The following is a 16,714-nucleotide window of genomic DNA, read 5'->3' on the forward strand; positions in this document are numbered from 1 at the left end:
GATGATGATGAAGATGATAATGGTGGTGATGATCGTAATGATGATAATGATGGTGGTGGTTATGATGATGGTGGTGGTAGTGATGATGATGATGAAGATGATGGTGATAATGATTTTCGCAGTTTTCTACTGAGATTTCTTTTTTTTTTTTTACAGCATCCAAAACATTGCATCTCTTCCTGATGTAAAAATATATTTTTGCCTGCACATCTGTAACACACTCTAACTAATGGAACTCGGGTGATCACTAGATGCTTCTCACTGCTTCACTTTCCACAGTGACTCAGTCAGTGACTAGCAGATTGGTATTCTTATCTCGCTGTGCCATCCTCTGATGGATGGAGAGACACATCAGGGCTGTTCATCCAGGAACCAAATGTGTACGTGGGAATGATCAAAGTGTAGAAGGGAAGATCTTGGTGTAGAAGGTGGGAAGAATCTTGGTGTAGAAGATGAGAGAAGATCATTGTGTAGGAGGTGGAAATGATTGTGGTGTAGGAGGTGAGAGAAGATCATGGTGTAGGAGGTGGGGATGATTGTGGTGTAGGAGGTGAGAGAAGATCATGGTGTAGGAGGTGGGGATGATTGTGGTGTAGGAGGTGAGAGAAGATCATGGTGTAGGAGGTGGGGATGATTGTGGTGTAGGAGGTGAGAGAAGATCATGGTGTAGGAGGTGGGGATGATTGTGGTGTAGGAGGTGAGAGAAGATCATGGTGTAGGAGGTGGGGATGATTGTGGTGTAGGAGGTGAGAGAAGATCATGGTGTAGGAGGTGGGGATGATTGTGGTGTAGGAGGTGAGAGAAGATCATGGTGTAGGAGTTGGGGATGATTGTGGTGTAGGAGGTGAGAGAAGATCATGGTGTAGGAGGTGGGGATGATTGTGGTGTAGGAGGTGAGAGAAGATCATGGTGTAGGAGGTGGGGATGATCAGGTGTAGGATGCGGGGATAGGTGGTATAATTGAAGGTGGGAATAATTGAAGCACATTAAATGGAAATTATCATTGCAATAGACAATAATGGACTTGGGGGTAACCTTGGCAGTTGGCACAGGAGACAGCAGGTATAATTGTAGTGTAGGGGGTAATAAATGTAGTGCAGGTATTGGGATTAGTGTGGTTGAAGACATTGAGCAAATCACCTGAATAGACTGAGGAAAAAACAGGAAGGGAAAACAAGAGTTGTTTAATGTTAGGAAGCTGTGGGCAGAGCGCAGGGTCAGCCATGATACTGTATCCCTGGAGCACAGCGGGTTAAGGGCCTTGCTTGAGGGTCCAAAAGTGGCAGCTTGGTAATACTGGAACTGGGGTGACCCAATCAGAAACCTAGAGCCATAACCATTGAGCCCTCACTTTTACATTTGCAGCATTTGGTAAACACCCTTATTCATAACAACTTACCTTCATATCATTCATACAACTTACAAGCTATGGGGTTAAGGGCCTTGCTCAGGGGCCCAGGAATGTCCAGTGCCTTTATCACTAAGGTACCACTTCCATCACATCAATATAATGTAAATATGTTTATAGAATAGATGCATTTACATTACAGAAAGCTGGGGTCTGCCATGATACAGGACCACTGGTGCACAGATGTTAAGGGCTTTGCATAAGGGCCCAAAATGTCAGCCTGCAGATACTGCTGATTAAACCACTGAACATACTTTACAACAAATCACAGAAAAATTTTTTTTTTAAACTGTTAAGCAATAGTTATAAAGTGTATTTTTATAGTTACGTTTTGGAACTATACATTTTTCATTATAATTACATTGGAGTGTTTGTTGCAGCGCCCTCTAGTGCCTCCCGGGCAAATTCATTATTTCACTCACGTTTTCGCAGTGTTTCCTTTCTCCTTTCTCTAGTGTTTCGATGACTTGAAGCATTCTCATTGCCCACTTTGCAATCCAGATGCCATATGGCCACCACCAGGAAGCGCAGAGAGGCCGTGTTCATCCAGCCTGAATAATTTAACAAGGCTTCCAAATGTGCTCTCAGAAACAATCAGCTCAGAGCAGAAAGTAATGGAGGGAGGAAACGAGCAGACATGTAACTTTCAGCCAAGAATAATTAATTCACCGAATCCAAATTCCTGAAGCACTCGAGGCGGTGGCGAGATTGTGAGCAGCATGCTAGTTACCTAAATCTGAAAATAAAGGCACCTTGTGACTGCAAGATGACCAACACTTTAAAATGGGTTTAGTTCTCTGTAGCATTCACACCAATGTGGGATTTGTAAAATCTATAAAAATTAAAATGAAGACATTCTGCTCATGCACATGCTTTACACATTACCATCTGCATGTTAACCGCTTCACATCCACACCTCCACATCAACCAGGCTTTTTGTTTTCTCATTTTACAATAATACCATGAGCGCATTATCAGAACCCAGGATTTGCTTCGCCTTAACGGTGAAGAATCTAGAAATCGACAGCACGCTTAGAAGCTACCGCTATATTACTGTTGCTATGGCTACGTTTTAGACCTTATTTTCTTCTTTTTTTCCTCAACGCTTCTAATTAAAGCTTTTTCACACACTGTACCTGAAAGCTGTGCTTCAAATGACAGTGTATGCACTATGCGCAATATACAAAGTATCTACCAGATGTTGTACCAGAATCTTCCACAGGGGGCTGTAAGTTCCCAAATTCCCCCTATTGAACTAAATGTGTACAATATGAAAATACACCTGACTAGCTATATGTAGTTCTTCTTCTTTTACCACAAAGCTGGAGGCAAACGATTGTACAGGACATCTTTGTATGTGAAAACAATCAATTTTTCCCTTCACTTGGACTAAAAGACCCGAACCTGTTCCAGCATGTCAATGCCCCTGTGCACAAGATACGAGATGCCATCAAAAGGTTTGGAGACTCGCTCTGTTTATAAGAAAGTACTTTATTTGTCGACGCACCATCACCTTCAAAATAGTCCCTTTGCACAGCAATACAGCGCCCCCAAAGTTCTGGAATTTGTCCTGGAAGTCTTCTTTTCAAAACGTGTCAAGATTCGTGCCGGATCTCCACAACAGTGTCAAAATAGCGAGCTGGATCTTCATCTTCAGGAAGAGGGCAAAGTTTATAGGAGCCAAGTCTGATTAATACGGTGGATGCAGAAGTTGGCGAATGGTTTCTAAAGGGTTGAGCTCATCAAAGTTCTTTCTGATCCATCATTGTCTTCCAACGATGGTCTTCCACTCAGGAAGCGAACGTGCCACTCGAAACACTTCGAAGGACTCGTTGCAGTGTAGCAGTATATCATACATATGCTGCGTCAAACGTCTCTGTGGCAGATTTGCCCGTTTTCACACAGAATTTCACATTTCTCTTTGTTGTAACTGGCTCTCCGTGATGAAATCGCGGAAATAGTTAGTTAGCACCATTAGTCCCACCTCGTATGCTTTCCATGGGTTGGAGTGAAAGATCTTCTGCTATAGAGCTTTAAACACCTTTGGGATAAATGTGAATGCTGAATGCACCCCAGACCTTCTCGCCTTCTCACTCAGATCACTGCCTGACTTTACTTACACCCCTGTAGCTGAATGAATCTCCACAAATCTCTAAACAAAATCTAGTGGAACATCTTTCCAGAAGAGTGAAGCTTAATATCACAAGGAAATGTGGACTAATTGTGGAATGAGATGTTCAAAAAAGTGTATTCCAACCGTGGTCAGGTGTCCACAATCTTTTGTCTGTACAATGTATAAAAGCAGCAACAATTGATGATCTTTTTTTGAGCCTAAACTTTGACTCATGATTGTCTTTATGGTAACATTGAAACTCATGAGAATACATTAAATTCTGATCTATAAATTCAATTCTCGTCCAGCCAATCAGAAGCGAGGATTCCTCAAGGCCAGGGTATACTGAGTGCTTCCTGGAGAATGTTCATGTTCCTGAGTAAATGTTGGTGTTTGTTTTTCAGTTTTACAGAAACCTCTTATGCTTATATTATCAAAAATAACGAATGAAATGAAAGAAAGCCCACCTGGTCGTGTAGTGAGCACTCTGAGACAGGCCTCTCTGTTCTGTATGCTTTATATCTCCATAATCCTTAATCACGCCGATCCATTTGCGGATGATGAGACGTGGAGTGGTCTTCTGGCGCGTTCCTGTTCCGCCTCAGCTCCCTCACACATCGTCTTTACTCAATACAACTAAATCAATATGTTTTCCATTTACGCTCTGATCGCCGCTCCCACCTGTGGGCCGATGAGTGTATTAACACCGCTGCTCTTTGTCAAATCGTCATCTCAATAATCTGTTCGGGTGAGAAGGGAGTGGATAAGGCCAAGATTGATGTTTTGATTTCAGCGAAAAAGCCTCTTTATATTTAATAAATGAACCCAGAGCACGCGGTAATTCGCTGATGCGCCTCAAAAACATGCGTGGTAGATTATTATCCACTCACTGCTTTTTATCTCAGACCTTTCAATCAGGCTGAAAAAGCGATTTGAAAGCTATTTAGTCCTCGATTTCCACACCAGTTTGACATCTATTTATTATTTAAATTACGAAAAAATGCACATTATATTTTGTCTGCATGCATTATTGGGGAATGTCTGTGGAACAAGTTACTTCTTAAATTTCGAGTAACCTTCTGTTCTTGCTTACGCTATAGCAACTACTAACTTTTAATTATCGCATTTTTAATACACTTAGCAGTTGAGGGCTAAGGGCCTTTCTCAGGGGCCCAGCAGTGTTTTCTCAGTGATATCGGGCTACCACAGCTGCTCACCAGCCAACATATAGCAGTGGGAATGCTAAGATCTATGAATATAGGGTACTAGAAATACAAAACGTTGGAGCCACCAGGAAGGAGGTAAAGAGGAAGGAGGAGGTTTGTGGTGAAGGAAGACATGCAGGGAGTCGGTTTGCAAGAGGCAGATGTAGAGAACAGAGTAGTATGGAGACGAATGATTCGCTGTGGCGACCCCTAAAGGGAGCAGCCAAAAGAAGAAGTAGAAGAAGAAATACGATACTTTGGAAATATACAGTAGGTCAATAGGAATATAAACTTTGTGTACATTGGGTCTTGGGAACACAAGACTCAGGGAATGTAACATACTGGGAATACTGAGCTTTTGGAATATTGGGTCCTGGTAATACAAGACTCTGGGAATATAGGGTACTGGGGATACAAGACTTTGTAAGAATGGGGCACTGGAAATTTGAACTCTGGGTACAGTGGGTTCTGAGAATGCAAGAAATTGGGAACATAAGGTACTGGGAATATAAGACTCTGATTACACAGTGTACTATGAATACTAAACTCTGGGAACCTGGTGTACTGGAATACTAAACTGTGGCACCATGGTATACTGGGAATACTAATCTCTGGGAACATGGTGTACTGAGAATACTAAACTCTGGAAACATTGTGTACTGGGAATACTAAACTGTGAGTACATAGTGTACTGGAAATATTGAACTCTGGGAACATATTTTATTGAGATTAAAATATACTATGAACATACAGTAGGTTACTGGAAATAGCAGCCATGGGGAACATAGGGCACTGGGAATAGTAAACTTTGGGAACAAAGGGTGGTGGGAACATGAGGTACTGGGAATACAAGACTCTAGGCACATAGTGTACTGGGAATACAACACTACAAGGAATTATCATGTACTTGGAATATTGAACTCTGTGAACCTATGGCACTAGGGATACATAACACTAGGAATATAATATACTGGGAATAAAAGACTCTGGAATATATGTAGTACTGGAAATACTAAACAATCAGAACATATCGTACTGGAATTAGCAGGAACATAGGGCACTGGAAATACTGATCTCTGGGAATATAGTGTATTGGCAATATTGAACATTTGGAATAAAGTGTACTGGAAATACAAGACTCTGGGAACGTAAGGTAATGGGAATATTAAACAATGGGAACATGGGGCACTGGAAATACTAAACTCTGGGAATAAAGGGTACTGAAAACATAGTGTACTGGAAATACCTAGCATATACTAATCTAGTCACATTCGAGTTTTTTTACATAACACTGGGAACACTGGGAATACTTACACTGGGAATACTTAATAAAAAGAGACATCATATCAGGAATATTATTCTCCTTGTGTAAAATACAATATAACACTAAAGTGTATACTAAGGTTTTAAACACACACAAACCTACACACACACACACACACACACACACACACACACACACACACACGCAATTGCAGCAGCAACCAGACTGAGACGTCCCTTTGCATTTCCAGTCTATTGTTCAGACGATCCCCGGAGCTTTATTTTCCTGTTGGAGCAGCTCCAGTGTGCAGATGGTTTTCTGTTCTCTGCAGTGTTGCAGAGGTTCCATATACACACACACACACACACACACACACACACACACACACACACACACACCTTTATCAGCTAATTAGAGTAACAGAAGCACAACTGTGTGAAAATTGTGAATATTAAACGCCCCCTCGCGATGGGATCCTTGTCTTTGATGAAAAGGTCAGCGGCGCTCCGGAGCGTAATTATCAGCCTCGTCTCTAATCATGATTTACTTTCTGATATTGTAATTAATTAAGGGCTAATGGAGAGGAATGGTGTTTGCTTCTGCACCTTCATCTGAGGTCAGTGAGCAGAATTTGTGAAATTAATCATCACTTAAAGCAAGTTGGTCTTTGTGTGTGTGTGTGTGTGTGTGTGTGTGTGTATGTGTGTGTGTGTGTGTGTGTGTAAGAGACAGTACAAGTTAAAATATTCATTTGTCTCCTGCTCAGCTCATTTTCCATACGGATACTGACCTTTCCATTAGAGCTGTTTCTATTATACAGAATTAATTGCAGTTTGTTAAATCATTCTGTTTGAATATATAAAGATTTACAGTCTGTGGATGTGTGTGTGTGTGTGTGTGTGTGTGTGTGTGTGTGTGTGTGTGTGTGTGTGTGTGTGTTAAGGTTAAAAGTCTCTGTAGGGTCTATACAAGCTTTTTATGAATCCAAGTAAGGAGCATAAAAGGCTCTGGAAGTCTGACTAATCGGAAAAAGAAAATCCAATACGTTTTATATAGTGGAGTTCAAACGCCTGCGTGGGTCTGAAGAAAGATCCAATTATCTGATTATGGACCTGAGAGTTCTGAGAGTCTAAGGAGGGTCAGTGGTCAGGTACAAAACCTCAGTTATCAAACTGGTTATGAAAAAAATGCGCCTAAATATCATTGGCAAGAATGTTTACACATGGTACTGCCATGCTTTGTGTGGATGTGAACCTCCGAGTGCTGGACACGATCATACTTTAATTTTCCATGTTTTTCCTGTAGTCAGGACAATAAATCATTCTGTAAATAAATGATCCACATACCTGAGACATGTTCCAGTGCAAATTTCCCTAACAGACACCACGGCCTTTAAACATGGCCACCGCACACTACTGCTACAGCGCAAGTTCTTCACTCTCAGACCAATAGGACACACTTTTTTCCAAATTCACAAACCATGTATTTGAGATTTATTCAGTAAAATGTGACTCCAGTACAAGTAAAAGTGCCTCTTTAAACTTTCACTTGAGTAAAAATACAAAAGTCTTTCTCTTCAAATGTACTTAAGTATCCAAATTATAGCGATTTATTATGGCATGAACTCATTTTCTGAGAAAAGACCTCACTTTTAGCACAGCCATCTATTAATAAATAATTACTATTAATATTTAATTGATTATTTTACCATAAAATTCACATTTCAAACGTTATTTTGATTGTAATAGTGATTGCAAAGTGATTAAAACACTGTTTGTTCAACCTGAAAATGACAGAAAAAAACACATAAATAGACATAAAAACCAGTGGTGGATGAAGTACCATGTATTTGAGTAAAAGTAGCGACACTCAGTAAAATGTGACTCCAGCAAAAGTGAAAGTGTCTCTTTAAACTTTCATTTAAGTAAAAGTACAAATGTTTTTAACCTTCAAATGTACTTAAGTATCCAAAGTACTATAATTTATTATAACTATGTTCCTATGATCATTTTTATCTCAAGATTCTTTAATCACCTCAGTTTCTGTGTAAAGACTCGAATGTGACTCTCAGCACACTGATCTATTAATAGAATGATATTAATGACTCAAACACTGATTAATTTCTATCACAATGATCATGAACCCAAAACCTTCTTCGGTGACTTCCTGTGTGTTTGACCTGTTACGTTTTTATCCTCATAAATAAGAGGAAAAGACTGATTTCACTAAATGTAGTCGAGTGTAAAGTACAACATTTAAAATGTAGTGAAGTTTCAGTAAAAATCTCCCCAAATAGAAACACTTTAGTAAAGTACAGGCGCAAGAAGAAGCAACTCAAATACAGTAACGAATTACATTTAATTCATTATTGTTCACCGCCGTCATGCGGTCGATTTTCATAAAAAAAAAAAATACTAAATGATCTAAAAAAATCAACAACGATTCACAATAAAGACTAAATAAATCCGACTAGGGTTTTATTTTAAACAGGTGTCTGATTTCGAGGCTTTGATTTAATATGATCTGGGATATTGTCCAGATTTACTACAAAGTGAATAGTGTGAGTGTCAGAAGAGGAAAGTGTAAATGAAAGTGTAAATTAGGGTGTAATTGAGTGTGTGTGTGTGTGTGTGTGTGTGTGTGTGTGTGTGTGTGTGTGTGTGTGTGTTAGTGCTAATTGATTTGGATTGACACAACAAGTTCAGGCAACAAAAAAGACATTCGGAAAAAAAACAAATCATAAAGTGACATTTGAAGTGTAGAGGAGATTAGCGCTGAATAAACGCTATCGTTTGAACTTCAAAGCAGGAAATGAATAAAAGTGCGGAGACACGAGGGGACGTTATGTAAATGTGCATTCCTCGAGTTGAAATGCTGCAGGAATCCGAAGCGCGATCACGTGTTAAATATCTAACAAAACACGACCTCGAAAATTCCTTCACAGAAAAAAACTCTGCTTGTTTCAGTCAGGAATAATTTCTGATTAATAATGTTATCATATTTATGACCATAATTTTTTATTATTTTTTTTGCGCAATGTGTTTTTGCTTAAGATTCACCTCATTTCTTTCTGGGGTCTGTGTAACTTCTGTTCATTCCATTTTCTTTTAATAAAGAATGTGAAAAAAGGGTTTTTATTAATTTTAATTATTTTATTATACTCCAGAACCAAACCAGAGAAAAACAAGCCATTTTGCTGTTACTTTGTGGACTTACAGAAAAATGATGAATTTATTTTTATCTCTAATTGCAGAACTGCAGAAGCGAAACATCACAGCAGTTTCAGATCAGACGTACAGTCTATAAAGTTGGTTGCGCTCCCCAATGCTATTTTATGAGCTATTTTTATTGTACCGATATCTACAATATATCATAAATGTTTTTTAAATAAGGTCACTTTTGCAGCAAAAGAGTTTCCGCATGAACTAACGAGAACAACTACAGATTTTAGAGTATCAATGTGCAGCTTGTATACAGTACAGATTTACTGTCCTCTGGAAAGAACTGCCAACAAAAGTGAGTGCACCCTCAGTGAACGTGTCTAAACTGTGTCCAAAGTGTGAATATTTAGTGTGAATGTAGCACTGCCTTAATCCTCCTGGGTGTGGAATTCACCAGAGCTGCACAGGTTGTTGCTGGGATCCTCTTCCACTCCTCCATAATGACATCATGGAGCCTCAATAGGGTTCGGATCTGGAGACATGCTTGGCCACTCCATCACCTTCAGCTTACTCAGCAAGGCAGTCGTCAACTTGGTGATGTGTTTGGGTTTGTTTTCATGTTGGAAAACTGCAGTTCAGCTCAGTTTCTGAAGGAAAGAGCATTATGTTCTGCTTCAGAACGTCACAGTACATGTTGGGATCTATGTTTCCCACAATGAAGCACAGCTCAACAGTACCAGAGGCACTCATGCAGCCCCAGACCATAATGCTGCCACCACCATGCTCGACTGTAGCCAAGACACAATTTTCTTGGTTCTCCTCACCAGGGTGTCGTTACACAGACATCATCCGAGCCAAACAAGTTTATCTTAGTCAGAACACAGGACATGGTTCCAGTAAGTTTCAGAAACGTGCTGTTTTTATATTCTGGCCTCATCATCTGATAGGTTAGTTGAGTTTGGTCTTTTAATATTAATGTCTTTATGCTTAACGGGGCTTAATTGTTTTTCCTGATGTTTTCTATGGGAGGAGAATGCTGAAGCTCAGTGTGTCTTTCTGTTACTCTGTGTCTCTCAGTGTGTTTCTATGTATCTCTGTGTGGCTTGGTGTCTGTGTATCTCATTGTGTCTCAGTGTGTTTTAGTGTGTCTCTGTATATCTCAGTGTGTCTGTGTATATCAGTTTTTCTCAGTATGTCTTTGTGTCTCTTTGTGTGTTTTAGTGTGTGTTGGTCTCTGTGTATTTTGGTGTGTCTCTGTGTATCTCAGTGTGTCTCTGTTGATCTCAGTGTGTCTCTGTGTATCTCAGAGTATCTCAGTGTGATTTAGTGTACGATGGTCTTAGTGTATTTAGGTGTGTCTCAGTGTATGATTGTCTCTGTGTCTTATCGTCTCTCACCACGTCTCGCCGTGTCTTAGCGGGTGATAGTCTCATTGCTAAATCATCTAACTCCAGTGAGGATGAAGTTGATGAAGGTGTGTGTGTGTGTGTGTGTGTGTGTGTGTGTGATGTCAGGACGATGGTTCAGGTGGTGAACAGCGTGCAGTGTGAATGTGAGCACACGGTGTTTGTTTCTCGAACACTCAGCGCAGCACAATTACTCAGTGTGGAGCTGAAAAGATTTATAGCACAAAGCTTCACACTGAGATTCTCTGTTCCTCCGGGACCGGTGTGTGTGTGTGTGTGTGTGTGTGTGTGTGTGTGTGTGTGTGTGTGTGTGTGTGTGTGTGCTGGTGTGTGTTATTCTAAAGTCCAATATCAAAAACAAAACAGATACTAATATCAGCATTTCATTGATTTAGGTTGCCAGGTCTCTCTAAATGCAGCACATAAGAAGGAAAAGGTCGTTTCTTGCCATAGACTCAACAACCAAAAAATAAATCAATCACAATAATTAAACATGTATCAACTAATAGTAATAATAAAAAAAAAAATAATAATAATAATAATAATAATATTAATAAGTATAGTGTCTACTGATGCATAAAAGATTGAGGAACAACATTTTATATATAGTGGAATATATAATAAGTACATCTGAGTGCAAAATTGGGTTTAAGGTGGACTAGGGCCAAAATCATGTTCATCATCGTTTAAAATATTTTTAAACGAATAATTACCTCCAAAAAAGAAAGAAAACAACTTCCCAAACTTCTTACTAAACCAAGGAGGAAACCCACATTCATAACGGTAGAATGAATTATTTCGCTCGATGAGGGTTATTGTTTATTTGGTGAGGTGGTGGATCCTTGGCATTGGACCTTGGATTGGAAGGTCATGAGTTCAAATTCCAGCACCACCAAGCAACCACTGCTGGGCCCTTGAGCAAGGCCCTTAAATCCTGTACATGTATTAGTTTGTTATTTATAAGAATTATTGCTTACTCCTGTTTGGCGATACAAGTCTGATTGGACAACAAATGCAAAAAACACCGAAATGTACTGTGTTCTCCCTCACTCTTCGTCATATCTTCATCATCCCATCATCACTTCCACTCCTCTCAGTTGCCAAGTAATGCAAAACCAGGCGGATACAAGTGTGTTGAAGGGAACAGTTTATTTAATATACATATCCAAAGCAGGCAAAAAGGAAATGTTAAACCAGATGCATAAACGAGGACAGGTCCAGCTCGGTCTAGCAGGCAGCGAGCACGTCGAGCTGAGCGGAATACTTACTGGAGACATGGCGGAAACAAGGACGCATTTCTACACATATGATTTCTACACAGAAGTTCAATTCAATACAATTTTATTTCTATAGATATTGTCCCAAAGTAGCGTTACAGAGAAACATAGATCACAAATATACCTTTTAAATGCATAAAATAGGCTCTAGGTTTATTCCTAATCAGCCAGTGGTGACTTAGGCAAGGAAAATGTTCCTGAGATACATGAGGAAAAAACCTTGAGAGGAACCAGTCCTCATCTTGGTGACACCAAATGTCCATTCATTATAGTTCCATTATGAACATAACAATTCCATTAATGGCATAATTATCAGTGAGTCCCAGTGTGGACAAAGAAACTGAGTAATTAATGAAATGAGATAAATGAAGACAGCTGGGAGATGTGAACATGAGGACCAATGGCGAGACATGGGCGAACGGAAAGGTGCAGAGATGCAGTGGGGGAGGGGGAGGTGATCTGTGACATCAGTAAAAAGTTTGAAAGATGTAACAATTATTCATCAGTTAAAACTTAATAATAACAGGCTTTTAGACATCGAAAAGAAATCACATAAATCTTCACACCATTTAACATTTGAATAATAATGGAATGAATTTCAGCGCATTTCATTAATTACTCAATGTTCCTTTGTCCATCCTGGGACTCCGAGTCACTGATTATAACATCACTAATGGAATCGTTATGTTCACGTTCGCCTACTCGACTTTCTCTCAACAACATTAACGTCTCTATTCGAACAAAATCATCTACCTTTTAGTTACTTTTATAGCATTTAGCAGACGTCCCATATCCAGAGTGACTTACACTGATCAGGTAGAACATTTTGACATTTTAGCATGAGTGGTGAAGTGAAGAACACTGATGATCTTCATCATGGCACCTGTTAGTGGGTGGATTTATTTATTAATTTTGTCCTCAAAGTTAATGTTGGAAGCAGGAAAAATGGGCGTAAGGATTTGAGCGAGTTTGACAAATTGTGATGTCTAGACATCTGGGTCAGAGCAGCTCCAAAACTGCGGCTCTTGTGAGATGCTTCTGGTCTGCAGTGGTCAGTATCTATTAAAAGTTCCCCAAGGAAGAAAAAGTGGTGAACTGGCAACAGGGTCGTGGGTGGCCAAGGCTCATTGATGCACATGTGAAGCGATGGCTGGACCGTGTGGTCCGATCCAACAGAGGAGTTCCTGTAGCTCAAACTGCTGAAGAAGTTCATGCTGTTGATTTTTATCAGAAAATGTGGGACCAACACAATATTAGGCAGGTGGTCATAATGTTATGGCTGATCAGTGTATAAACGTCTCCATTAATAAATACTGGACATTTGAATGCTGGTTCTTTAGAACACAAACTAATCAGTCTATCAAACTATCATTCTAGAGAAAATAGTTCTAAAGAAGATCTAGGACCTTAGACTAAAGACTGTTTGGACATGAATTTAAAGTTTGTTTCTCCACTCCAGACTCTTAAAAAGTCTTGAAACATTGCTTTGTATCCTGAAAGATAGTGGGACCAGTTGAGCATTGTTAGGGAGGGACCATTAATTAGTGGTAGAGGATTAAGGGATGAGTGGAGCAGGAGTAGAGGATGGAGGGATGAGTGGAGCAGTGGTAGAGAATGGAGCAGTGGTAAAGGATGAAGGGATGAGTGAAGCAGGGGTAGAGGATGGAGGGATGAGTGGAGCAGTGGTAGAGAATGGAGAGATGAATGGAGCAGTGGTAAAGGATGAAGGGATGAGTGAAGCAGGGGTAGAGAATGGAGGGATGAGTGGAGCAGTGGTAGAGGATGGAGGGATGAGTGGAGCAGTGGTAGAGGATGGAGGAATGAGTGGAGCAGTTGTAGAGGATGGAGGGATGAGTGGAGCAGGAGAAGAGGATGGAGGGATGAGTGGAGCAGTGGTAGAGAATAGAGAGATGAATGGAGCAGTGGTAAAGGATGGAGGGATGAGTGAAGCAGTGGTAGAGGATGGAGGAATGAGTGGAGCAGTGGTAGAGGATGGAGGAATGAGTGGAGCAGTGGTAGAGGATGGAGGGATGAGTGGAGCAGTGGTAGAGGATGGAGGAATGAGTGGAGCAGTGGTAGAGGATGGAGGGATGAGTGGAGCAGTGGTAGAGGATGGAGGGATGAGTGGATCAGTGGTAGAGGATGGAGGAATGAGTGGAGCAGTGGTAGAGGATGGAGGAATGAGTGGAGCAGTGGTAGAGGATGGAGGGATGAGTGAAGGTAGAGGATGGAGGGATGAGTGGAGCAGTGCTAGAGGATGGAGGGATGAGTGGAGGTAGAGGATGGAGGAATGAGTGGAGCAGTGGTAGAGGATGGAGGGATGAGTGGAGGTAGAGGATGGAGGAATGAGTGGAGCAGTGGTAGAGGATGGAGGGATGAGTGGAGGTAAAAAATGGAGGGATGAGTGGAGCAGTGGTAGAGGATGGAGGGATGAGTGGAGCAGTGGTAGAGGATGGAGGGATGAGTGGAGGTAGAGGATGGAGGAATGAGTGGAGCAGTGGTAGAGGATGGAGGGATGAGTGGAGGTAAAAAATGGAGGGATGAGTGGAGCAGTGGTAGAGGATGGAGGGATGAGTGGAGCAGTGGTAGAGGATGGAGGGATGAGTGGAGGTAGAGGATGGAGGGATGAGTGGAGCAGTGGTAGAGGATGAAGGAATGAGTGGAGCAGTGGTAGAGGATGGAGGGATGAGTGGAGCAGTGGTAGAGGATGGAGGGATGAGTGGAGGTAGAGGATGGAGGGATGAGTGGAGCAGTGGTAGAGGATGAAGGGATGAGTGGAGGTAGAGGATGGAGGAATGAGTGGAGAAGTGGTAGAGGATGGAGGGATGAGTGGAGCAGTGGTAGAGGATGGAGGGATGAGTGAAGCAGTGGTAGAGGATGGAGGGATGAGCGGAGGTAGAGGATGGAGGGATGAGTGGAGCAGTGATATTTAAGGTATTAAACACCCTGAAATGTAAACGCTGATAAACTAATGGCTTTATGTTTTCTTTCTTTTCCTCCATCTGCTCATGGCACTGCTGATCCGGACGTGGACGAAGGCTCAGGTTAGTAACACTCATTCTGTCCATCTCTCCACCTTCATTCTCTCCATCCCTCCATTATGGGGTTGATGTCATTTCTCTGTCAAATAAACACTCGGTTATAATGATACAAAGAGAAAAATTGAGAAAACAACGGAGAAGAAAAAAAAGAATGCGTTCTTGGATCGTTGTGGGGCGGAGCCTAAACAGGATTTCTTCATCTTTTCATGCATTTTTTTTACTTGTTCTTACAGGGAAGTATTGAAGGTTCTATGTAGAACCCTAACAGCATTCGGCTAATTCGGAAGCTAGTGATTAGCATCAAGCTAGCTGCCTCTAAATCCACAATTCATCATGTTAGCTTAGACGTTCAGATACATAATTACAACATACTAACTTTACCACCAAAGCAATTTAGTATCATGCTAACATTATGCTAACTACTAGCAAGCTTATCTCGCAGAACAGCTAGCATCAGGCTAACAAATACATTTTATTATTACAGCAACAATTTCATGCCGTTTATTTCATATAAAAAAGCTAGCAGCGATGTCACATGATCTTGTCATTGACCAGTTGTATTTAGGCCCCGCCCCTTCTTGGTTGAAGAACCCAAAGGGGAATAAAGGAAGGCGAAAATGCTGTGCAGGAGAGGAAAGAAAGAAGAAAATGTGAAAAAGCATAGGGATAAAGGGATGAGTAAAGAAAGAGTGAGATGCCAGGGACGATGGAAAACAGAATGTGTAGACAAGATTAGGAAAGTAAAAGTGTGATAGAGAGAAATACGAGAAGAGTGAAATGGGGAGAAATTGCAAGAGAGAGGGGGAAAGAAAGAATGAGAGAAGGTTGGGTTGAATGGAAGAAAGATAGAAGGATGGGGTGAAGGAAGGAGGGAGAGAAGGATGATGTGAAAAAGGTGATGTGGTGATAAAGTGATGAAGGGAAATGATGGAGGCACACAACACAAGAAAACAAAATAAATTGTGGAGGAAAGGGAAAGACTGAGAGTGGGAAAGAGAGAGGGAGATGAAGGGAAAGAGAGAGTAGATGCTTTATTTAAATCGGAGCGATGGAGTGAACTCGTCTTTCTGCTCGTTTATTTTGTCGTTCTTCTGCACTGGTGGAGAAGATGTGAGTGGTTTTCCAACACGGCGTGTGACTATTGTGTTTAAATCAGTCTCTCTGGAATCTTTACTGTGTTTATCACTCGTTTCCACTCGTCCATTCATCACTCGCTCATCTCCTTTAAACATCGTCTTTACAAGATTATTAGGACACAGAGACACATCTGTTAGAGAAAGAGAGAGAGAGAGAGAGAGAGAGAGAGGGGGCAAGAGGAATGAAGGGAAAGAGAAATGAAGGGAAAAAGGAGAGGAAAAGAAGCAGAGATGCGAAAGAGAAATGGGAATAAAAAAATAAATCATGATTAGTGAAAGAGGAGTGGGTCACATTCTCTTCTTTTTTGAATAAATCTGTTTCTTTCAGGAAAGAAGTGCAGAATGATGAACAGATTGAAAACAGATGGAGATACGGGTTACTGTTCCAATGGTCACGCCCACTTCGTTAGCATATCATGTTTATGCGAATTTATGCAGATCATTTATTATATACAGTTACATTATTCTATTAATAGTTACATACCTTGGCTAATTGTGTGTGTGTGTGTGTGTGTGTGTGTGTGTGTGTGTGTGTGTGTGTGTGTGTGTGTGTGTGTGAGGTGTCTGAGGTCGTGCCATGTCGGGGAGTGTGTGCAGTGTATCAGTGGGTTACAGAGTCCTGGTCCTTCTGCTCCATCAACACTGTGGATGAAGGGAGCGCATGTGGAGAGGGAGTGCAGAGCCGCAAGATCCGGTACACACA

General features: G+C 41.0%; 1 protein-coding gene across 4 annotated transcripts in view; it reads left to right on the plus strand.

The window, feature by feature from the left end:
* thsd7ba (thrombospondin, type I, domain containing 7Ba) overlaps positions 1-16,714 on the plus strand; it is a 291,739-nt gene that overhangs the window by 233,200 nt on the left and 41,825 nt on the right. For all 4 annotated transcript variants that reach the window (XR_014532628.1, XM_083536063.1, XM_083536062.1 and 1 more), the window contains one exon: positions 16,572-16,705. Coding sequence is in view for 3 of the 4 variants with exons in the window: in XM_083536063.1 (XP_083392189.1) it covers positions 16,572-16,705 (134 nt within the window). In the remaining variant the exon portion in view is untranslated. The remainder of the gene's footprint in view (positions 1-16,571; positions 16,706-16,714) is intronic.

Source organism: Silurus aristotelis (assembly GCF_946808225.1).
Source record: "Silurus aristotelis genome assembly, chromosome: 3".
NCBI lineage: Eukaryota > Metazoa > Chordata > Actinopteri > Siluriformes > Siluridae > Silurus > Silurus aristotelis.